Source organism: Argiope bruennichi, chromosome 5 (assembly GCF_947563725.1).
Source record: "Argiope bruennichi chromosome 5, qqArgBrue1.1, whole genome shotgun sequence".
Lineage (NCBI taxonomy): Eukaryota > Metazoa > Arthropoda > Arachnida > Araneae > Araneidae > Argiope > Argiope bruennichi.
Window position 1 is genome coordinate 74982564 of NC_079155.1, and position 26445 is coordinate 75009008.

At 26.3% G+C, this 26445-nt stretch overlaps 2 protein-coding genes across 3 annotated transcripts in view; one reads left to right on the forward strand and one right to left on the reverse strand.

Annotated features, from left to right (window-relative positions):
- The window catches only part of LOC129969689 (mitoguardin-like), a 28786-nt gene extending 15062 nt beyond the window's left edge, over nt 1–13724 (reverse strand). Inside the window, exons 1-5 of one of the 2 annotated variants that reach the window (XM_056084360.1) lie at nt 13643–13724; nt 9056–9176; nt 8869–8957; nt 1851–2012; nt 787–875 (exon numbers count right to left, since the gene is read on the reverse strand). In XM_056084360.1, coding sequence (XP_055940335.1) covers nt 787–875; nt 1851–2012; nt 8869–8957; nt 9056–9168 — 453 coding nt within the window. In that variant the 5' untranslated portion in view covers nt 9169–9176; nt 13643–13724. Of the gene's footprint in view, nt 1–786; nt 876–1850; nt 2013–8868; nt 8958–9055; nt 9177–13558 lie in introns of both variants that reach the window. The other variant, XM_056084359.1, reaches the window with a different exon arrangement.
- Nucleotides 13725–14019: 295 nt separating this feature from the next.
- Nucleotides 14020–26445, forward strand: part of LOC129968562 (protein crumbs-like) — a 90636-nt gene continuing 78210 nt past the window's right edge. Inside the window, exon 1 of the mRNA XM_056082574.1 lies at nt 14020–14303. Within this exon, the coding sequence (XP_055938549.1) occupies nt 14243–14303 (61 nt within the window). The 5' untranslated portion in view covers nt 14020–14242. The remainder of the gene's footprint in view (nt 14304–26445) is intronic.

A 26445-nucleotide genomic window follows, 5' to 3' on the forward strand; every position in this document is an offset into this window, starting at 1 on the left:
GATTAACCTTAGCTCCCAATCATTATATATAATTTTAAAACATACACATTGCTTTAAAAACTATACCCCAACTAAGTTGAAATTTACAATTTTGAGTACAACAATAATCATCCTATTTTCCAGACTTCCATAACATACTTAAGCAGCAATTCAAGATTAAGATTTTGCTGATTAGTGGTTCAATTCCATGACAGATTTACAGTGCATGTGGACTTGATTCAAATTCAGTCTGTCATCATTGGGTGAATCACTTTATATGCTTATAGCATGAGAGCTTAAAAAGCGGAGATTCTATTCAGATATTTATTGTCTATTTATATTTAAAAATATAATGCCTGATTTAAATAACTTTAATGTAGCATCTAAATGAGCATTAATAATTAGCATAATCAAATTAATCATAGCACAATATGCGAAAATTGAAGCAATATGAGATTGTTTCAGTCTGCAAAGATTTGTTAGGCAACAGTCTTGCATATACAATAAATCTTTGATAGGATTAAAATTCAAACCAATAATCAACATATCCAAAAAGATGAATACTGTATGTTTAAGTAAAATCATTCATAATTATATATTTTTTATTAAATAGTAAATTTGGAATGTGATTTGATTGTAGTAATTTGTAGTATAATAATAATAATAAAAAAAAAAACTTCAGTAACAAAAATTCTGATTGCATTAACAGGTAAGAAAAGATAAAATTAGTTCTGAGAATTGTTTTCAGTTTTCAAAATAACAGTTTTAAACATTTTTTGTTTTGTTTTTTTTAAATTGAATACATACTGCCAAAGCTAAAGGACCATCAGGAGGAGCCGAATATGCCTTCAAAGCATCTTCCCAGTAAGCTATAGCTGTCTGTAGAGCTTCCATACCTATATAAACAATATAAAAGAATTGGAAAATAAAGATTAAAAAAACATCTATGTTATTGAAATAAGAACTGTTTTAAGTAGAAAATAAAAATGAAGCTTAAAAATGTAAATCTAGAATATCTATCACTTTTAAACAAAATTTTAAAAAATGTTATAATTACAAACAATAAATTATAATTAGAAACATAATTTTCACGGATGCATTTCAATATATTTATTGTTTATACTGCAAATAAAATATGTTTCATACATGCAACGAACTTTAACTGTGTATGTGAAAAAAATGAAAAAAGAGAAAAGGAAATGAAGAGTTTGAATATAATCATATACATGCATTGACAATATTACTCATGTATATAAAATTTATTTTGCAATGACACAGAAAAATAGCTGACTTGCTAGAAATGATTACATTTGACAACTTATATCCATATTTGACAATTATATATACTTTTTATATTTGAATTCAGGAAATAAATATGTGTCTACATTCCAGAAGAAGAAGAAGAAGAAAAAAAAAAAAAACGAAAAAAAAAACACGTCAGCATCAGGATAGTCCAGGAGTTTATACACAAAAGTAAATATATAAATAATTTTTAAATTACACAGATTTTAATTCAAAACAGTTTAAAAACAAAGGCAATAATTCAGAATTTTCTATTAATTTAAAATTAGGTAAAAATTCTAAAATAATACTAATAAAAAAATTTCTAAACTACAGAAATTTGATATCCATAATAATCAGCATTAAATTTGGTTTGATAAGAGTTCCATTAAATTTAAATGAATGCTAAATGCTTAGATCCAAAATTTAATTTCAAAAAATTATGGTTTTATGATCAACAGATTGTTTGGTCATCATGCAAAAAAGATAAGAATTTCCATCACCAAGAGTTAGAGAAAAAATAACAATATAACAGGCTAACAGAGTACTTCAGAAATTTTATATTAGCACAACGATAGGAGGAAAATTACCCATAGTTCCTAACTGTTGAGGTGTTAGTTCAGAAGTTGCAAGAGGGTCCATAGGCATGTTGACAGTCAATAAGGAACGAACAGACTGACGATCAACACTACAAATAGAGCCTTGACGATTATGTCGATGAGGACCAACATTAGTTCCACCTCTTATAACTTCTGAAAAAGCAGACATGCAATCATTACAGTACAAGTAATGTGAATTAATGTAAAGCAGAATTTTTAAAAAGCACCTTTCTTTTTTAATTTGAAACATTTTCATTTTACTGAGAATTATATTAATTTATATCAGCACTTGTAATTTTATATTTTTTATTAATATTAATCCTTTTTTCCACAGGACTATGTTCAGGGATTTTTTTCACCATTAGGTAACATTACAGTATTATACAATCTAACTATCTGAATAGCACTCATCATTTCATAATTAGCATGCTGATTCACATGCTTGCTTTTTTGCACATATATCATGTTAATGCAATTCTTGGAATCTTGAATATAAACAATATGGGATAAATAGCAAAATAGATTTATCTTTTAAATGCCAAATTGTTATAATTTGTAATTTCTGTGTAAAAAGGAACATTCAACTGCCAAAATAGTTTTCACAAAAAAAAAAAAAAAAAAAAAAAAAAAAAAATTATGTAATGTTGCTTGATGAAGATTTTAAGCCCACATCACATTTTTGAAAATTGGAAAGATGCGTATACATTCAAGATCTTTCTAGAAATTAACAGCCCACAGCTGAGGGCATTTCTCAGAGTTATTGTTTGAATTGTGTTTCAAAGAACTTATTAGTAATAGAAAATAATAAAAACAGTGAGGATATTGTAATTCAGATAAAAAAATTTTTATATATTAGTTTTTTGAATCCTAAAATTATGATCTAAAATTTTTTAATGCTTTTTTTTTCTACGGTTTTATTTAAAATATTACCCTTTTAATTAATTTTTGCAGTAGGAATTCCAAGATATTCAACCAATTCTTTTCATGAAAAAGTAATTCATGCATAGATTATATGAGGAAGTAAAGTTTATTTTTGGGTTTTTTTTATATACATAGATTTATAAGGACACTTTTTTTAAACATTAATGTAAATCTTTCATTAAGAACACCATTTACAATGTATGTTCCAACTTAATTTTAATATTGTTCATTAGAGAAAGAGAACAATAAACAAAAATATTGTCACAATTTCATGAAATTCATTCATGAGAAAACAAAAAGAATAAGAGAAAGCACACTATCTTGAGAGAAACCTTTACGAAGAAGATTTATATCAGAAGTAGCATTTACCTTATTTGAGTATCACCTTACCTGAAATATCCTTTCTTGGAGAAAGTTGTGAATCATTTACATGATGTTAACTGTGATGCAAATTGGGGATGTTTGTAATTCAGATTGTCTATATGCAATGAGTTTAAGCATTTTTAATGTCAAGACTAATGCCAATCAAAAGTGTGTGTTTTTTATGTGTGTGTGTGTGCCTCAGATATCACTGAAAATTTTTTATGACTATTTGATTATTGAATTAATGTGGTTATTTCTGAATGGAATAAACCCTGTTGATTTGAATCTATTATTATTATCACGGGCTAAGTATTGAGTAATATGTTAAGCTAAGATGCATTGAAAAAAAATCTTACAGAAAACTGAAGAAAAGGGCTATCTACAAGAGACTATTTTAGTTTATCTTTATTTGATTTTTGGAATTCGAATAATAACAGCAAGCATTCAGTTTTTTTTAAAGTAAAAAGAAATATAATCGTTATTGAAAGATATAAAGGATGTTAGAGATAAAAAGTTTTATACTTATCATCAAATTTTCTGAACCAGGATGCTGTGATTTTGTCTGTACTTTGTATAGAATTTTTTGAATTCCCAAATTTCTATCCTTTTGTTTCAAAATTCAATAATATTACTGTAATTCATTAGTATAAGTTGAAGTTGGTGATTGTGCATTGAAAAATGTTTTGCAAATTAATTGTTTCTTTGATTTATTGAATTGCTAATGCATTTATTATTATGAGATATTTAATACTGAAATAAGTATAATTGTATAATATATTTAAAATTTTAAAGAAGCACTGATGGGTTTTACAGTGCTCTTTAAGTGCTTACATCAAAAAGTACAATATTTCATATCACACATTTAATAGTTTTTTTTAACCAATTTACAATAGATTTTTTTTAACAGAGAAAATAGTGGTTTAATTTTTTTATTCTTTCATTCATCATCTGAAAAAAAAGATTCAAATTTTGTACTGATGGTGTCTTGGGATTCGAAATGGTTGGTACAATTGTAACTGTCTCTGAATATTTGATATTTGAAAAACTCTTCTAGTTTCACCAGTTGTGTTAAGAATGTGGTTCTTTTATTTTTATTTTTTTATGAACAATGAGCATGATATAGGTTTGCTAATTGGTAACCTTTAAGATCCTAGTTAACTAGTGAAATTTCCAAGAGTCAGCAGGGGCAAGATCGGGGTTTGTTCTTCAGAAACAAATTTTCGACCATTAATATAGATGAAGGAAGAATGCCAGAAAATATTCACTGAAAGATTGCAAAATAATTTTCAACTTGGATTACAATATCACAGGAGTAGAAAGGAAGAAATAACACTTCCTCTGAATTTATACCAGCAATAGATGCCAAACAACTACAGTATCAAATTCATTAAGACCTTTTGGTTGAGAGAATATTGAAAAATTAAATTGCATGCAATAAAAGCAATTTAAATTTCATCTGAAATGTCTTTTTATGAGATAAAATTTGCAATATTCCTTTGTGTTTATTATATAGTTAGTAATTAAATTTCATGCAGCTTTTTTGAGATTGAAAAAAAAAATCCATTTAACAAATAAAAAGAGAAAGATTTTTAAGTGAAGAATCTATATAAATTCTTAGAAATTTACTAACTTCAGATACAAAAAAAATTCAATTTTAATTGTCTATTAATCAATAAAAAGAAAAATGACATATCAAAATCTTAAAATAATCTTATAAATTTTTACAACGTCATAGAAATATTTAATATTAAAAAATATTAAAAAGAAAATACAACTATTCTCAACAATTTTAGAATTCTCAAAATATAATTCGATCATCTATCAAAGAATGGAATGTGCCTTCTTCGCAACACTACTGGATCTAAGAAAGCTGAAGAGTTAAAAAATAATAACAATACTAAATTACTGTATGTTTGAAAACCAGTTACTTCATAATATAAAAATCAAACAAGGCTAATTAACCTTTTTAGAAGCTTTTAGTCAGTGAATCCCCTTTTCTCCACCCTAATTTCCAAAATTAGATTTTTTTTTTATTTTTTTTTTTATAAATTGCATTTTAATCTCTGTATATGCAGTTTTAAATAGCAAATTTTGGCATACTAAAATAACCAAACTTTTAAATAAGAATCATTTTTTCTAAAATTTGTTAAAACATATCTTTATATAAAGAAATTCAAAACATGAATTTAAAAGTTATATATAAAAAATTATAAGAAAATAACAGCATTTTTAATATAATCTAAATTATATAAAATTAGTCACTTATTTTAATCATAAAGTACACCTAATAAGAATCCAATAAAAGACTAATAAACAGTAAGTAATTAAAAATACTTTTTCAATAGCATTCCAAATTCAAAATACTTTATTTTAAATTGAATACATTTGAATACACAAACCTAATTTAATAAAAGAATGAAATTAAATTACTTTGAAATACAACAAAAAAAAAAGTACTGTGGCCTCTAGGTAATTGCTCGCATTACTTATTAAATAATATCGCCCTGCATAGAGCTGTTTAAAAGCAAATATTGACACAGCATGAAATGTAATATCAAAAGATTTCATGCAGCTAAAATACACTGAAAAAGAGATATCCTTTCACAAATAAAAATTTATATTCTGCATTATTTCATAATAATCAGTCTCCTTTGAATAAAATATTAACTGCAAATAAAATATTTTTCTTTGTATTTATTTATTCAGTTTAGATCAGCTCATTATCAGTTTATTGCCAAGAGGATTTTTTTTTAAAAAATCAAGTCTTAATGAATACATCTGACATTATTCACTTAAGCAAAAAAATTTAACGGCTGATTATAATTTTTTTTTTTTTTTTTTGTATAAAACAAACATTTGTTTCAATTCAAAACTCCAGCCAAGGTTCTACAAAGAACTAAATGTTTTAAAAGAAACAGACAGATAATAGACTTATTCAGGATTACCACTCAAATCTGAAATTAAAAAACTTTATTTTTCCTCAATGCATATGCAGTATAAGATGAAGTAGTACACAAATGACACTCATTTACTAGTTATAATAAATTTAAACAACTTTTTAAAACCAACTTTTGATAGAACGTAATGTTGCTCAAACAATGGTTATGAATATTGGGGATATTTTTTGTTTAAGTTTTAAAAAATATCACCATAATTCAATATTTATAACTTTTAAAATCTTAACCAAAAAAAAAAGCCATAAAAGTTTTTTTTTAATAAAAACTTGAATAAGAAATGAGCCTGACTAAAACAATTTCTGAGCTTTTGCAAGAAAGGCATTTATTTAGATTTTTGATACTCAGGCACATAGCAATGTTGATAATTTTAATGTTCTCAAAGTAATTATTACTCTGAGCAGTACCTTATTAAAGCATTTACTTTTGCTCATAGTTAGAATGAGAATAAAATGCTGACATCAATAAATGAAGTCTGAATTTGGTTTGCCTGAAAGAAATAATCTTAACAAAGGAAAAAAAAATGATGTGGTGGTGGTCTCTCTAAAACTTTCTCACATATTTTTAAATAAAAGTTTTATCCCCTACAAAAATCATATATCTGGTAAAACTGAATGTCTGGTATGGAATTGGTGAATAATAATTATGAAATATAAAGATTTGGTGTTGAATCCAGCATTTTAATTGAATCTATTGTATGATTAAATATTTGGGACACCATTTTCCTGACCAACTGGTACCAAAATTTGACATAGAATTATAGTTGTAGTCATAAGACCACAGAGCGAATTTTATTTAAGCTATAGTGTTTATGAATTATTGAGTTTATAAACATGTTAAAATAGATACAGACAGTAAATACTCTGACAAATTTTGTTCAAAACTGGATAAGAATCGACATTTTAGATGATAAGTTTGAAATCCAAATTTAAACTGCCTAGCTCTTTAGATATTGTAGATATTGAATTCACAAATAATCAAATAGATAGACAGATTTCCTCAAAATGACTTTTATTAAGAATTCAATAGAAATCTACAAATTTTGTCTAAAATGTATATACCAAAATTCATCTTTTGAGTTCAAAATATTTTGAATTGTCATGTTTATAAACAGACCACCATATAAAAATAATGCTACACTTTTTTTAAAAAATTTATCCATTTTTTTTAACTCAATGAAGTCTGGAATGGGGAAGTTTGTCAAAATATTGAGCTTGCCATACTTTGTATACAAGAAAGTGGGGGGAGGGGGGAGAATGAAAAATAAAATAACTTTACCTTACTTTTTGAAGTACACAGGCAGATACTAATAATAATACCTGTTTGATATACAAGCACAAAAACAAGCTGATAATTAAAAAGAGAGAGAGAGAGAGAGAGAGAAAAGAAATTATCAATGATGTCAGCATGAACCAATTTGATCAATGAATTTCATTATAAATGCAAATTTATAATTTGACATAACAATATTTCTTTTTACTTTCATAATGTTGTGTAGCTATATACCCATTATTATTTTAAATGAATTTTGTACTAAAACTAACTTTCTTTAGAAATAAAGCACATTTCTCTTCTGTCATAACTTTTTAATGACATCTACAGTCAATAATAAATCAAAGCTGCTCAATATTATTTCTTCAACTATTAAGAAACATCAATTAGATATTGTTTAGCAAGCATAAATTAGCCAAAACTATGTTATATTCTCAAGAAAAAAGTGAACATCCTTTTGAAGAAACAGAATTAAGCAGGGAAAAAAAAAAAACATTTTGTCAATATAAATAATTCTCAATCATAGCTAAAAAATTTGCAGTTTTATAAAATGTACTTGAATAAAGAGGGAAATTAATTGATATAAAAAAAGTAATTAGATAAAATGAGTGAATAAAAATATCTAAAAAGAATTAATGTACTATAACATACCCAAAATAATTTCATTGCTAAAATAAGAGTAACTTTTATATGTACCATTATTTTAGTGATGAAAAAACAGAATAAGACAGGAATAGCAATTAAATAAATGATAAAATAACATATAAACATCCATACAATTCTAGACAAATTATTTAAATATTTTTCTAGGAATGAATTATTTGGTTTTTTTATTTATTCTATTTCATCCAAAATATTGAAGTGACTCATAAAAAAAATTTGCCTACGCAAATTTTCATTTGAAGCTCAGGACTAATATGCATCTCTATAAGACTAGAAATCATGATTTTGGAGTTAAAATAATATTTTTTAATGATATAATATACAAACTGGTAATGAGGTCAGAAATAATATTTTAAATCATTAGCTTTTTAAATTTTTATCCAAATAAACCTAAAAATATTGTTCTTCATTGTTTATTTCTTCTTTCGTTTTATGAAATTTATTATAAAAATAAAGACAGCTATATTTGTTCAAAAATAAAGACAGCTATTACTTTTCATTTTTTTTTTTTTTACAAATATTTCATTTAGTTACTTCTTAAAGAGCATTTACACTCAGCCAAATATCTCCCTGCTAGTAAGATCATGCATATGAAGAAAGAAAAAGACGGGACAAAAACACATAGTTATCCCATTAAGATAAGTATCTGCCATTGTCAGGAAAGAGTCTTCTCTAATTGACTATGTGTGATATTACTAATGAGACAATACAGTTTAATTTAAATCTTCTTTATATCGGGTCTGGTTATAAAATAATTGAACAGCATGTGCGTGAATTTGCAAAAAAATTTTTAGGAAGCAATAATAAAATTCCACTGTCAATTAATATCACTTTACCTCCATTAGCAGAGATATTCTGATTCCTGGATTTGTTGATAATATTTTCTAATGATTTTGGTCTGCTTCTTTTGCGTCGTTTAAGCATACTGAAAAATTACAAAACAAAATATCATTAAAATATTTGAAACTAAATATGTTTTACCAATCATGTTTAAAAATGGGAAGGGAAAAAAACATGTTTTACTTAGCAACAAATCCTAAAAGAGACAGTCCAAATGTTACTGAAATAATGGTAATTTTTGTTTGCATAGAAACAGATGGCAACAGTCTCACAGGCAATCTCAATCTCAGATCCATAGTTGTACCTACAAAAAAATAAAAATAAGTATATTTATTGAAATTATGATTATTATATACATAAAAATACTTGTGATTTCATCATCTATATACATAATATAAATTTTTTTTAAACTAAGTCTTAGGCTGATAGCTAAGCATCTCTCATTTATAAAACTGATAGTGCATAAAGATAGAAATAGAATCATGCAAACCATGGAAATTTAATTTTATAGCTTACTACATTAGAATATATACACACACACATAAATAATAACTTCAATCAATCCGTATTCTTAAAATAATAATTTTCTAACCATTTGAATTCAAAAATGAAAATCACTTCAGCTTCCAGATTGCATGGATATAGATAGCTTCTCTGAGTGTAGATTCTATAGTTTTAGCTTTTCCTAGCATATGTCCCTGCAATATCATTTGAAATACATGCACCTTAACTAAAATGCTTGTTCAGATAAATATATGGAAAATTTCCTTTTTAAGTACTGAATGTAATCCCACTGTATCTTTTTCAAGCTATGTGCCCTGCTCTAAAACTGGTGACAGACTCAACAAAGAATCTTTAAAAATGTCTAAAAAATTGAGCCTGTTGCTTGACCATCAGAAAGAAAAATAAATCTGTAATTTTAAAAGTAATCATTATATGAGCATTTTCCAAAGCTTATATTATAAAAAATGCTGCTAGAACTTCATCTGCTAAGCAGCAAAATAATAATAATAATAATTAAAATTAAAAAAAATAAAGTTATACTGCCATTGTCTTTAAATCTTGTCCAAGTTCATGACTGTTAAATTCACCAACTCAGTGTTTTTGTGCTTTTCAATCCAATTGCTTCATAAGTGTGCCATTCTGATAAGTACTCGATCTGGTAATAGTTTCAATCTTTAAACAAAATGCCAGCAAAAAAAATTCATGATATAATTTTTTGTCAGTATTTTTAATGTGTACCCAAACAAAAAATATTGGGCATTTCATTTAAAACTGCACACAAAAATAATAATAAATTAATAAAAACATGTCCAAGTCAAGGACTGATTCTTGTGTAGACCTTTCTTTAAAGTTATTAAAAAAATGGTGAAATTATTATTTAATGGATTATTGTCTCAATGCACTACACTATTGTCCTCTTCCACTGTCTCTCTTTGGGAGAATAGACAACACAATGTCGATTTTCCCTTTTGCTGAGACTTGTTGACAATTCCTATTTTATAAACAATCTTTAAGAATCAAGACACCTTTCTCACTGGTACCAAATTTAAAAAACATTGACTTCCAAATATTAGCATGAGAAACTATTTTTTTAGACATATTGTTCCCTTTTCCTTTCAAATTTTAATATGATTTTTTTCATAATAATATTTATTTGCATTTTTTTTTTATGCAAGCACAAAAACTTTTTGATAACATTTTCAAATTAAAAGCTTTAATGAACAATTATTCAATCTACTTTAAAACTTTATGTGGTCACTATTTTTTCGACAGCACTCTAAAGATAATTATCAGTAAGCAAAATCCTTATAAACTAAATAATATTTAACTATATCACATTAATTTTATTATTAATCAAAATATTAATGCTCACATATTAACTATCCATCGGCGATTAATCACCAATAATAAATTTACTGCAAACAGTAATAAATCATCAAAAAAGTCATGCTAGTCATAATTAAAACGTAACTATGTTTGCTAATAAACCTAAAGTTTGCTAATAACATGTGGATATGTCAAAAGTTAGTCAATAGCATGTGGTCAAACACATGCAAAAAATATTTTATAATGACCTGCTTTCACTTTTATTTTACTCCTTTAGGTACCAACTTTCTAATAATGCATTTGAATTTTTATTTCACTGGAAATTATTTTGTTATATTTTTGCAAAATGAATATTTTTTTTTCAAACTATAATCAATGACCAATTAAATTGTTCACATATTTATAGCCTGTGTAAATAAAATAAATATTTCAAGGTCACAGGATTTTCCCGCTCTAAACACTTTCTCCTTTTCCATTGCCATGGTTTTGATACATCTTACTTTTCCCATGTCAATATATTTCAGTTAGAATTTGGAATAGGAAACAAGAAGTTGGATATTCTGACTAGTATTCGAAAGTTTATATATCACTGAAATATACTAACATCATAATGATTTTCTATATTTCATAAGGGCTTTACAAATACTCTAACATATTTATAATTTAAAATGGCAATGTAAGCTAACAATTTTATTTAATTGTTAACTTTTGAGAAACTGTCTTTAATAAATTTTTAAAAAAACTAATAAAAATTTTACTTTGATAACTTGTAGAATAATGAAAAGAACTTGCATTTATACATTAAACCCATTTTTGCCACACTTTTTAAAAAATGTAAATTTTACTCTTAGAAATTTACATATTATCATTACAAATATTAATTATTTACAAAAATATCTACACATTTAAAATGTAAAATAAGACTTCACTAGATGCAGAAATAATTACTCCATTATGCAAAGAAAAAAAATATTTTTTAATTTTTATGAGAGTTTAATAAATATACAATTTTAATAGTACAAAAGTTTAATAAATCCATACATTTAAAAAATAAATGCATATACTTTCAGACAGTTATGATCATCAAGATAAATTTTTGTATATTTCATTTTAAAAGGCATAAAAAGATTATAAACATAAAAATCTTTAATTTAAAAATTCCCAACATAAAAAATTCCATCCTCGCTTTCATTGAAACTTCTTTCATTGTCATCTTGTAAATTGATCACAATCCTTTCAATTAAATCATCTCTAGCATCAAATTTAGAGAAGTACTCTTCTTGTAACTTCTTCGAGTGTTTTATATATTTTTCCAGCTTTCACTGTTACATTTAACAATGCTTTATCAATTTCCTAATATCTTAAAATTTTCTTTTTTTTATTTTACCTGTGTCCAGATAAGTTCAATTGCTATGTATTGGTAGTGATATAGGGGGGAGGCCTCATCACTTCATGTCCCATTTCGTATATTATCTGATAAAGCTCATATACTCCATATTTTTCTTTGTCTAATTTACAATGTTCAATAGTTTCCGGTCTGGTTTAGAAGACGTTATGAGAAACTATGCCATAATGTTAGTTTTTTTTCTTTATTCAGGGAATTATTTCTGCATCTGCAGAATGATAATACACATTGTCCATAACAATGACAGATGGCTCACCCAAACCTCTTTGTGAATCAAGAAACCACTTTTTAAAAACTTCACTGTTCATCTCCTTGTAATAGTAAATTGTACTATAAGATTGAAATACCAGCTAAAAGGATAGAATAAAGCCTTGATCAACAGATTCAGCCTGACAAATGATCAATTTAGATTCTTTGCCCAATGGAATTTTTAAGACTCCTTGGCTAGTAGTCATATACATATTTAAACACTAAAAAAAAGTTGTAAATAAGATCCATTTTTCTCAAATATTAAATAATGTACATATATCAATTTCAATATTGAATAAAATTTCAATGAGTCAATATTCAGAATTCTCCCTAAATATATAACATCATGAAAAAGTCATTCAAAAATTTAAATAAAAATAGATTACGAAGAATGTGAAATGTTTATTTTCATTTTCAACAACAGATATTAATAAAACAATATTAAAAATCAGTTTCAAATTATAACTGTTTTATTTTTTATTGTGAAAAAAACTTTAAAAAATAAATTAACCTATTAAAAATCTATTATAAAACATCAATTTCTGAAAGATGTTTAAATAAATAGATTTTTCAGATATTTAGTTTTTATTAATATGTTAAAATTATAGTTTTTATTCTTGTGCATATTCCATTTTTCAAGAAAGAAAAAACAGTTGATTTTATCTTAGTTAATGAAATATCAAAGTTCAATCCATATTTGCAATATCATTTTAGAAAGACACACTTTAAGCAGAAAATACAAAGCAGAAGATACAACTTTATAATCATCAAATTTTCCATAGGCAAAAAAAGGAAAGAACATTTTAATGCATCCCCACTATCGTTGAAAAATTGCACTGATTATATTCTCTTATGAAATAATCTATTATTCTGACGTTTTGAATTTCTTGTCAGTTTCAAGGCATTCTTTATGCTTCACATCACTACGAAATAAAAAAAACTTTTCATTCAGAATTTGCTTTACGATTTAAATAAAGAATCGGCAAGGAAATCAAATCGGATGACACTAGATATTAAATTCGAACCAGTAAAATGTGATGGATTTATTGGAATTAAATTATAATCAAATTAAAAAATTTTAGCTCAAGTGAGATATAATGTTGCCAATCTTTTTTGTTTATGGTATATGAAATTATTTGTAGGTGCTGATAGATACTTATATTTTGAATACGTTTCTATTAAAAAAAACCTAGTAAAAGTACCTGAAAACAAAATTTTCATATTTTATCAAGAGCTGGAAATACAATTAGAAAATAAATGTGTTTACATAATTCAAAGCTATTTACTTTTCTAATTGCTAATGATGAAAATTATATAAACAATCTGCAGTAACACATCCACGGTCATATTGTTATTTAGTTTTACGCCGCAAAATACAGTTGCAGTTAAATAAAGATCAAAGTATTAATTGAGAGTTTCTTTTTAAATATATATATATATAATTTGTATTATATATTTATAATTACGCATTCGAAACAAAAATTTATAAATAACATATTTTAAACAGCGTTTTCTTTCTAAATTTCACTTTTAAAAGTAAATATGTCACAATGGAATAACGCCATCTATATGTTAATTTAGATACTAATGCTATATTCTGTTTACCTTAAAAATTTTACCCATAATTCTACAGTGCAGCTGGATTTGAGCAGACAACTTGAACTTGTTTAGCGTGTTGTCTTTGCTTTCTACCTGAAGCATTAGTAAGTTTGTGGGAAGATCGTTACCGACCGATGTCAGAGTTTTAATAATATTTTGATTTTAACGTAAAATTTATAATTTTGATTGAAACACATTGCATTTAAATAGATATTGAAATCAAGTGTGAGAATTTTTGAATTATGTGACCACAATATAATATTTGGTTTTATTATGACGGCTACGTGATGTCAAACAAAATCGGTGGGATGGAAATCCTCAGGAATATAAAACAGGTAGCCAGCTCAGGTAAGAAATAGTTACGCTGCCTTTTGTAAACTTTTTGACGTATCGCATCTGTGTATTTCTATATAATTTTTTTTAATAAATTGATTGTATTTTTTCCATGCGGTCTTTTTTTATTACAAATAATACGGGAAGTAAAAAAAAAAAAAAACTTAAACTCCAGGTGTGCCGATTAAAATTTTGCTTTTTCTCCCTCCTTCCGCATCCTTCGATGTGATTTCAGTTATAAAAGGATTAAATACGAAATTTTTAAATTATTGATCCCATAAAACGAATAAAATTAAATCAGTTATAACTTTTTATATTACATTTATTTCGAGACTGCACTAAGTGAAATTCTGTTAATATTTTAAATTTTGTTAAAAATAATTTCTATCTGTGAATAGTACGTTCAAAATAGTATTATATTATTCAGAAAAATTTATTTATATGCTTCTGAAAAATAAGAATCTACTTAAAATGGTTCAATTTTTAAACATTACTTATTTATTTGCACTTTTGCATGAATGTCTATTTATTGCTTGAATTTATTTTCTGTAATTAAATATAATTTAATTTATCAATATGAGACATCAGTTGTTTAATCCTTAATATAAGAATGTAAAATGGTCTGCTAATAGAATTATATGCAGATGTAATTTCATACTATTTAAATTTTATCTATGATGTCAAATTTTAAAACTGAAAATTGTTCTTACTATTTATTAAATGTATCATTATTTAAATATATGGAATAAATTCAGTACAAGTATCTAATTTAATATATATATATATATATATATATATATTTTTATGATAAGGAAAAATATTTTGGTGATACTTGTAGTTTTGAAAAGTTTTCTAAATTTGCCTCTTAAAAAAATCCACTGTAGTTTCAACATTTAGTAAAAATAATATTTTATTCAGAAACTGAATTTTATTAATTCGAATTTGCAATTAAAATTATTACCTGCTTTTTATGGACATTATATTATAAAACACTATTTATCTTCTATTGTCCAAATGCTTAAAATTAAAACTATTTCAATATTCATATGGAAACCTATAGCATATTTTTTGTAATGTACTGCCTCAAATACAGGTGATTGCAATTTATAATTAAATTGGTCAACAAAATTTATTGTTGATCACATAATTGGTAAAATATAAAATAATAAAAAATTGGTGTAAAATACTTTTTAAAAAAAACTTCTTTACTTTTGTATACATCAGAATCTGATTTTAAAGAAATAATTACCAAAATATATTATAATGTTCACTGTCATTGCATACAATGCAGTTCTTTGCAAAATGTTTTGCAATTGAATGAAGGAAATATTTTTATTTGGAAATTATCAAAATTATTATTTTTAAAATGTCTGATATTATTAAACTGAGTTATTAATGAAAACTGCTAATTTTCTTCTTTTTTTTATTATCTAAATTACTTTGTGGTTATTAAACATAAGCAATTACATATGTCATAAGATATTTCATGTCACTCCACTCTATACTAAATGTCTTGAACAATTAATGGGTTGTTTTCTTATGCAGAAGTTATAAAAGGAATACACACAAAGATTGTTTTGATTGTTTGTTTATTTTTTTGAAAACTTTCATTTATTTGTAATAAGTTGCAGTTATAGTTTTGACAGGTTTAAATTCTAAACATTGATTTGTAGCTGCTGTTAAGTAAATTATTTTAAAAATATTGAACAAAAAAAAAAAGGCTACAAAAATAAATACTACTAAACTGAAAAGATACTGCAGAATATATAATTTAAAAAATATGTTTATTATAATTAATTTTTCTAATAATATTTTATATAGAACAGTAGATGATTATGACAATTGATTAGATATTTTTAATTCATAATTTCCTTCTGAAACATTATATTTTTATATTTCTAGTTACACCATTTTCTTTTCATTATTTCTCTAATTATTTAAAATAGTAAAAGTTATGATTGCTGCTATTTCAGAAGTATGTGTAATTGTAAATTTCTTTTGTAGGGTGGGTAATAGGATAGAAGTAAATAAATAGGTGAAAAATATTCGAAACAATGAAATTAGTAATTATTAAAAAAAGTCTTCATGCAGGATTTGAAATATAAACAATACACTTTGCTATTACTTTTACTATTTTTCCTTCAGGCTGATTCATTCACATTTATCATAGTCTATATATGTAGATAGTAATCATATTCTAATATGAAATGAAAAAGTTGCAAAGAAAATTTTCTTTCTTTAAACTTAATATACTCAATATTTTTATATAATATAACTATTTACTGGTGATTCAAGACACATGGATAATTTTTGACATTTAATATCAATTTGGAAAAATTTCATTCACATTTTCTGTCTGAGACAAAATACTAGTTTCTCTGAACTAATTTAAAATGAATCGTCATGTTACTATTACTAAATTTTATTTTAAGCTAAAACTTAAACACATTAATAGTTTTCAAAAACATTTTTAAAAAATGTTGCATATAAATATAATTTATAAATAGCTCCAGAAGCTTTTAATAAAATCCCTTCCACACCATTCTTTTCTCTGTTTCTTTTCATGTGTTTTGAAGCATGATAATGTTTCTTTTTCAAAATCTAAAAATACAGCAGCTTTCAGAAATGATTGTGGGATTGGTTTTTTAAAAGAAATACATCCATACGTTTTGTTTTTATAATCGCGATATCGAATATTTGTGACGCTAACGTTATCAAATTAAAGTTGTCTAAGTGGAGCTACGGTCTTGTTTCGATTAATGTTGGTATTGGCACTAATATATTCATCTAAACATTTGAAAATCGGTCTGTTATTTTTTAAAGTTAATGTTGTAGTTATCGAAACACTATAATTGCAATTCAGGTTCAATACAATCTGAGAAATCTGTAGTAGATTAAAACATATACGGGGTTCTCCCCCCCCCCTTCAAAGTAAATTTTCATGTAAAAATTTGTTATTTTTATTTAAAAATTCGAATATGAACATCGCTGCCAGATCCGAATTTATTATTATTATCATATTTAATTTAAAATGCGGCAATTGCAATTTTTGTAACATTTTCAACAGGCTAGCAGTCTATGGAGTGTAAAACGTTTTATGTTTTAAGAAACTCGTATATGAATGAAACGTTAGATTGATAATAAATAATTATCAGTATGCATTTTTGTTCGAATTATTAACCATAATGTATTGTCCAAAACTAATTACGTGTCTCACGTTCAAGAATTTGATAATATATAGAATATCATCGTTTGTAACATAAGCAAATGCAAGATTTAAAATGATGTTAAAAAGTTGTCCGAACTTTTTTTAAAATTAAGAAAATAAATAGCGAAAACATTTAAATTCCGTAATAAAAAAATGAAAGAGCATCTTTCAAAATAAAGAAAAATTATGCAAATATTTATAACGCAGTTGCCTGAAGCTGAATGTATTTTATTACTACTATTCTGAGTTCTTAAACATTATTTGGTTCTGATACAAATGGATATAATGTTCTTTAATTTATACTTTTAATCAGAATTCTACAAAATGAAAATTCTTGTTGCACAAAATCTTGATCAATAAGTAAAATTATTTTCGGATTTCTTGAGAAGTATTGCTATTCTTGTAATTGTCATGTTAATAGATTTTTTTTTCTTCGAATTATAGTTTGAATTGTAAAGAAGGAAATCTACTGAAATAAAATGAATAAATATGTTTGTTTTACGCACGAGATTCTGATTCAGAAGTTTTTTTTTTTTTTTTTTTTTTTAATAAATTGCTTTTCTTTCGTATTATTATAGCGAAGGTATATTTAAATTTAATCATCAAAAGCAATGGTTGCACCTAAATTGAATACGTGCAAAAAGGTAATTAATTTTCTTCTAGAATAAAGCAATTTAGGTCGTGATAGCCATCCTTTTTAATTTTCATATTAAATATATACAATAGCATAAATATCTCCAGCATGCATTGTTCAAAGGATATGCTGGAAATAAATTTTAATTCAAATTCTGTGGTTCATTTATTTTGTGTGAATAAGTTAATGTTCTTATTTATAAGTTTTTTTTGAAAGTAAACACACAAATTGATTAATTTAATTAAATGTTATGCAGATTTTTTATGTTTGCAAACTCCAAGATTCATTCAAAATAACCCTTTTAGATGTATATTTGGATAAATATTTTTGTGAACATAATGTCAGGCTATAAATACGAATCATAGTGAAAAATTATGTCTTTCCAAATAGCACATGTTTTTGTATAATATTGTTTAATTCCGAATTTTGTTTAATAACGAATTTTCTTATGTTGTTTAATAGATTATGAAAAAATAAATGAATGATATCTAAAGCTACACCTGATTTAATTCTTGCAGAATAGAACATTTATGCATTGAATATAGTTTTATCATACCTATATTTCGTGTGAGCCTATTAAACTAGAGGTTACCTTTGATTTTTTAAATTTTTTTCTGTATCAAAGAATATCTAGTATTTTAACAAATATGTAGGATTGCGGGATATACATTATTATCTTAATTTACAAATAATTTTAATATAATACTAATCATGCAAAACGTTTATTCTTTCTCAGCAAATAAAGATTTATACATCTTAATCCACTCAATACATTATAAGTTAAACAATTTTTTTCTTTCACATTTTTCCTATCTCATAAACATTAAATGCAGTGAAAAATAAAATGCCATTTTCATCATTGTTAGCTGTTTTTCAACTTCTGTGTTATTTATCTACTAGTTTGAATTTATCATTTAATCAAGTCGTTTATCTCTCAAAAATCTCTTAATTTATTGCTTAAAAGCTTTAATTACATTTCTTTCTCTGACTTTCCTGTCGTAGTGAAATGATCCCATTTGAACTTTTTACCTCTTTTGTCCCCTACCTCAAAGTTCATCGGGTAAGTTCTGAAGGTGGGTGGTAAACGCATAATGTATCGAGTTCTGTATGTTCCACTCCACTTGACTGTGAAATCCTATCCATTCTTTGCGGGATATCTTTATTTTTTTTGCGGGGGTTGTGTTGAGTAGGGTGTCCCAGATCCTGGGTCATTATCACTTTTAAGGGACCGTCGTCTTTCTGTCAAATTCTCTGCTGCTTCTTGATCCTTTTTTGAAGGAAGAATTGCCTTCAAAATGCCAGGAAATTCTATTTTTTCTGAGGCTGGTGTTACATAATAGTTCATAACACAGAAACAATTTTTAAGTCGGATTATTTGGGGGGGGGGGGGGTGTATTTTTAAAATCATTTTTTTTTTGTAAATGTATGTGAGTGAAATATCCATTATATTAACTATTCGTATTATGTTCTTAATTACCTCTAAAGGAGAAAAAAAAATTCTTTTTAAAATGACTTTCCTTGTTTGAAAGATGGACGCGTTTCTTAGAAAGATATAACATTGATATAAGAAGATTTGTGTATGCAATAAGGAGATCTGTATAAGACAATCGTATATTTTCTATATACCCTTATTCAACAGTAAGTATTAAAAAAACTCTTTGTTTTTGTTACTCCAAGCAAGTTGTCTCGTCTGTTAGCTTCGAAAGATGAAAATTTGGACCGAAGCCAACTGTCAAATTGACAATTCTTTCATTCGTTTTGATTGGGGATGCCGTAGAAAATCACTGGTGCTGCAAACCTTTATCAAATGTGATAATACACCACATGTGATAATGAAACATTTTCTCATTTTTATCATCTTGACTCTTAACAGTTCACTATGTTTCAATTTAATAAGCAATATATGTGAAATAAAATTCCTTTTAAAACTTAACAATTCTCTTAGATAGTGAGTACTATCAGTAACGAGTTTTCGATGGTGCAACTGAAAAGGGCTTTGAGGTTAAAATGTACTCACTGCATTCAGTTCTGTTAAAAAGTTATTATTAGTCCAGTTACCAAATAATTAAATTTGATAATAATAATAATATTTGATAGTAATACAAATTTTGTGAATAGGGAAATATTAGGATAATATTAAACTATGTCAAGTATAATTGATCATGCAGGTCCCTATCTGTTTCATTGCGTTCACTTCTATTATTATTCGATGCTTATTATAATATTTTTAAACATCGAATATCTGTATAAATAATAGCACTGAAAGTCACGGAGTAATTAAAACATATGCATTTTCACAAATTTATTAAAATAAATAAATAGCCTAAAATAAATTAGTTAACTTGATGTTAAGTAAAAAAAAAAAAAAAAAAAAAAGGGTGTTGAAATATGAAAATAAATTGACCTATTTTTTTAAAAGAGTGATATCATCGGGTGCATTGCGTTCGATCACAAACCGAGTTTCCCATAATATCTTAAAATTATTCTGGAGAAACAAGCTCCTTGAAATAGAATTTAATCTGCGATATAGTGTTATACTATACCAAATATCACAAAAGGATGTACGGTGTTGTAATTTCTTTTTGCAATTGAAGATACATATGAAATTGACCTATTTTACTCTTATTATCGTAATATTAGCAACTGATAAAGGGAGAACCGTAGTTTCGATAAAGTGATATGTTTGATTAAAGTAGACGTGACACAAAAAGCCCAACTTGCTGGTCTCAATTTTTTGTTTCCTTCCTTTCTTTCTTTCATTTTTTAGTATTTTATTCAAAATCGTTCAGCATGTTTTCTTACTGACATTTCTTTAAATCATTGCCGTTCATTTACCGTTGTAATATCGTATTCTAATCAATAAAAAATAGTAAATAAATTATTAATTTGCATGCTAAAGCTGATCTGTATTCGCTGGATTATAGTTTGACGTATTCTGGCTGAGATGGAATTAAGAAAAATTTAGAAATTAGTTTCCTATAGATCTTACAGAATGTAAAATAGATTTTTAGATGTGAAATTTGTTAAATTAGTGTACTTCTTCATGTAATTCCAGTTTGGAAAATTGCACTATAAAATACTCTTTCTTACCATGCACCGGCCTATGGCATTATCCTAGTTTAAATTATTGCTGCATTCCCTCAAGCGTAGGCGTCAGAAATCTTCAAATTCCACCCCTAATCACCCGTTCCCCACTTCTTGACCTCCGTGGACCTCCCCGCAACTTCTAACCGATTAAGTAGCAAAAAAAGCCGCATCTCCAACCCCTACCGATCCCTTAAACCACTCAACACCCCTTCTGGGAATCTTGTTACGTCTGTAACACTCCAGGATCGAGCGGAAGTTCGTTAACATCGGGCAATTGCAGCGGCCACTAAGCTTTTATGGACACCCGCTGTTTTTATGCTTTGCAGACACCTAGTAGCTGAGACAGAAACCAGACACTGCATTAGTGATGTTTTACTTTTAAAAGTTCTGGATTGCTTTCGATACGATTCAGAAAAGAATTCTCTAAATAGTTTTTTGAATTTATTTGAATAGTATATTTTCTACCTCTTCTTTTTTTCTGGAAAATGTTGAATATCTGATAGAGAAATATCATTTACATCATTGTGTCTGCAAGATGTTTGTATTTTTAAGGCAATCCACGGTTTAAATCCAACATACAACAGCTCCCTCATGTAGACTACTCTGGGTCCTCGTACATGAGGATTACTTGGTTTTTATTTTATTAAATTCTCAAAAGTAATACCAGAATTCACTTGGAATATAAAAGTGACTATAGTAAAATGTCATTTTTCGTTCTGAATAATGTCTTAGAAATGTTTGACTATCCCCATTCTGACGAGTCATATTCATATGTCTATTTTATCTAATAGACAAGCCTCTGATGGCTATGAAAAAAAATAATCAAGTATTGCTGTAGAAAGGAAGTTTCTAATATTTGTTTTCAAATTTCTTAAAGGGAACAAAAATCGGAATATTTTTTAGCAAAGAAAAGTAAATTGATTTTTTTTTCAAATAAAATGTATTTAATATATTTGCTGTTAGCTATTACCACATAAATTTATATCAACTTCCAGCTTATTTTATGTGAATCAACAACAAAGTTTTAAAATTCATTTTGTTAGCCTATTTGTTAGCCTAAAATTCATTTTGTTAGCCCAGAATTTTCAGTCTTCTAAAAAAATCAAATCAATTATCTACTAATAATAAACGTGCGTACGTGTTGGCACTTAACAGTTCATTTGATCTAAAACTACCAAATTAGTAGAAGATGTGATTCTTCCAAAAATTGAGATTTAATTGTCGATGTACATTTAAAACGTAACAAATCTTACCTGGTTTAACATTCCATTTACTTCGTTATCGAACATTAAAGCAGGATTTTGCTTTTGTTATATTCCATTTTACTTTATTCTCTGGTTAACTCAAGTTCATACTGTAATCTCGAAAATTCACAAGTGAAGAATTGAACTCTTAGAGAAGTTATTATAATAAATGAAGTGGTAAAAAATTTACGGTTGCTTCTCAATCTAAAGAAAACACTTTAATGTTGTGAATTTCTTTCGTAATGGAAATGAGTCATTGTGGCTATGTTCCATTTTTTTTTTTTTTTTCATTTCATTTGTTTTTATTTTTATCATCTCTTATACAATTCAACTGAATTCAATCAATTTTGTACATTTATTATATAAGACACGAAAAAAATACTTTCAACTTTTCAAAGTTCAAAAATTATTTAGAAATTAGCATTTTTTCTTTTTTTTATTTGTTGATCCACTATATCACTATTTTTTATCTTTTATTTCAATGTCTTTTGACTAGGCATTTATTGGTATTAAAGTAGTGATTTAAATATGCTTTAAACTAAGTGTTAGTCATTCGCTTAAACAAATATGTAGATGGAACTTCAAAATTTTGTATACATACGTCATAGATGTTGTATGTGACTTTTCTTGGTCTTACAGACAATATCCATTTCATGTCATACATTCTGAACCATATCTTCAGTCTCTGATGCAAACGCTTTACAAATGCATACTTTGAGTTCTTCAGTTGTTTTGGGCATGGGAAATTTTGAAGTTCCATCTACGTTCTGTGTTAATCTTATCAATAAATTCTTTTTCATTAAATAGTTAGAGCCGTTAGTTATCGCTATATTCATTTTGAAATTTATTAATAATTCTATTATTCATTTTGTGAATAAAATTTGCCTTACTACTTACTCTATCTAATATGAATAATTTATGGAGAAAATTAGCCATGGAAGATTTTTGAAAATCGTGTGCTCATTTGATAATCTAATTTTAATTAAAAACAGACTATAAAGAAAGACAAAAGAATTTTGTATATTATAATATTTTATATAAAAGTAATTTTTACGTTAAAATATTATACATGAAACTATTTTAATTCGGAGAAACCCGAGATATGTCAATTAGTTAAGTATAACATTCTAGCTCCTTTTTGGTATTGATATTGTTTCATTTAAATGTAACCCTTAAATTTTATTTAAATTAAAAAATATTCCTAAGATGCTTTGAAAACTATAGAAACTTCGATTTCGAATGTAATGTAATTCTTTTATTTGGGGGAAAAAAACCTGACGTGATGATAAAAATAGACGCAACATATTTCTCTGGCCTATCGTAATGATGACTTTAATGTTAAGTAATGCTAAACTTTATGCGATGAGAATATTTTATTTTATAGAACTAAATTTCTATTGTTTTAATCGACAGTCAAGTTTCGGGTATTTGTTAGTTCTAAATTCATAATAGTTAAAAGCTATTGATATATTTTTTAATTTAATTTTATTTTATTTATTTATTTTTAATGTTTCGTTATTCTGACTTGTTAAATATAGTTCAGATTGCAAATTTGTTTCCTTCTAAATCGCTCTTCATTGCGTTTTTAATATTCTCATGTTTTCCTGGATAAAAATTTCCGTCCGGATTAGGAAGTGTTGATTCAACTGGCGTTATTCTTATTTTCTTCTGTATGCATAGTGTGGGTGACGGAAACCAGATTCGTTTTTAAAGTGTATCCGATATGAGAGGTGGATGATTTATAGTGTAAAGCAGAGTAGGAGAGTCTTTAAACCCGTGTAAATACTGACTCATGGAGATTTGATGGCTACAGGTGGTTTGTGTCAACAAAATGATCTCATGTTTCCACTATTTTTATCGCTTGATTTTATGTAGAAGAACAATCCTATCAAGATTACAGTGAGCGTTTTATGGTCTTCTTAAAGTGAATTCCTAGATTTCAGATTATCACCAGAACGACGGACAGCGTCAAGAACTTTCTTTGTGTTTCGGAATTATTTATTTCCTAGCTGCCTTTGACCACCAGCTTGCAGTGAATAAATATATATTATTGTAAAAACGATTTTATAACTATTCTGAAATGTGAAGGATCATCAAAATCTCACAGTGATATCTTAGAAATAACAATACTTTCTCATATGAAAAAGTAAGCACTAGCATGCGGAATATAATCTTTCAGATTAAAAATAGGAATTACCTTTACGTTACTATTTTTGTCGCCTTTAATTTCGATAGTATAAACAATTAACCACCTTTGACGACCAGCTCTTTCGCTCAGAATATTGGCTTTTGTGGCTCTTTAAGTATTAATATGCATTTAAAATATCACCTTGTTATTTGGTCTAATGGAAAAATTAGAATTTAATGGAATCAGACTATTACTGTTGCTACGCATGAAAATTAAAATGTGCATTTTACGAAAATAAAAAAAAAAAAGTGAAAAAAGAAAGAATAAAGCAATTTTTATTTTGTCAAAAGAGCTTTGCATCATTGGCAAAGCACGCCATTTAATATTTCGATGGAACAGTGAAATTAATTGGAATTTTTTTCGCAGCAATAAAAACGTTGTTATAGATTATTATCAAATTAATTTTTTAAATTATTAAAATTAAATTATGCAAAAATGAAAGTGGCATCAATCAAAAAGTAATGTTTCGAATTTTTAGAAAGTGTAAAAATTATTTTTATGGGATACTATTTTTCAGAAATAGCGGAAAAGCACAGAAAAGTTGACATTTTAATTTGAAGAGTATATGCATCAAATTTCATCAAGATAAGAACTATAGATTTGCATAGAAGACATACAAACAAACATTCATTAATTTCTATACATGCATAATATATTTGCTGAAATATATATTAAAAAGTGATATTGAACATGGTTATCATTTTGTAAAAAATTACATTTTTATGTAAGAATTTTTATAATGTGCCTTTTAAAGTTCCTGGTGGTTTTAAGTTTGTTTCTTAAATTAAACTGTGATATCGCCAAGGTTGAAAATATATAATATTATTACAGATGTATTTATATTCTTCTGGGTTAAGTTTTTTTTAAATTTGGAACAAATTATTAATTAGTTAAATATCAAATGTTTTAAACATAAACATCAACGCTTATGGAACTGTACAGATTTCAGGTTTACTGTGAATTCAAAAATTGTCTATATATACATTAGTTATTCTGAAATAGAATTGTAAAATAATAATTCGTGCTTTTAATATGGTATACAGTTCTTTTATGAAGATTCTCAGATTTTATTATCCTTTCATTTAATAAATAATTTCAAAACTCGAATGCAGGTACTGGAAATATTGATTCTTATTAATTTACACATTCTTAATTTTATTTTTCTGCAAATATAGTAGACTTTCGATTATCCGAATTAATTTGATCTAATCCCAATCGGAATATTCTATTATATGGGTGAATTTTATATAATGATTATAAAAACAATGTTGTTTATATTTGCATATTATGTTAAAATATCAGTGCTCTAGCGTCCTGGACTAGGGATAAGCGCGTCTTCTTCGTGATCTGGGCGTCCCGGGTTCGAGTCCTGGTTCGAGCATGGTTGTTCTTTACCCTGTGTTCTATCTGTGAGGTATGTGAAAGAGGTTGTATGACAGATGCGTACAACCATTTGCGTACAGCTCATAAAAAAGCCAATAAATCACGCGTAGTTCTTTGAAAAAAGGGGGTAGGGAGTAATTAGTCTAGGTTTGCTAAAACATATGTTATCTGTTGGCAAGAGTATTTGGCGAGAAAATGTATTGGTATTTTAACTAAATTTTGATGCTTAAACACAGGGTAAAAACTTTTGTCTCTATGTGTATATGCTGGCTCTGTACACACCTTGCCGTCTGCCTATCAAATTTGGCAAATATATATTTTGGAGGGTAGGAAAGTGATTTTTTGAATTTTTAATTAGAATTTTAATTTATCAGAAAATAAGAGAATTATTTGATAACTTTCTAAAAATTTAC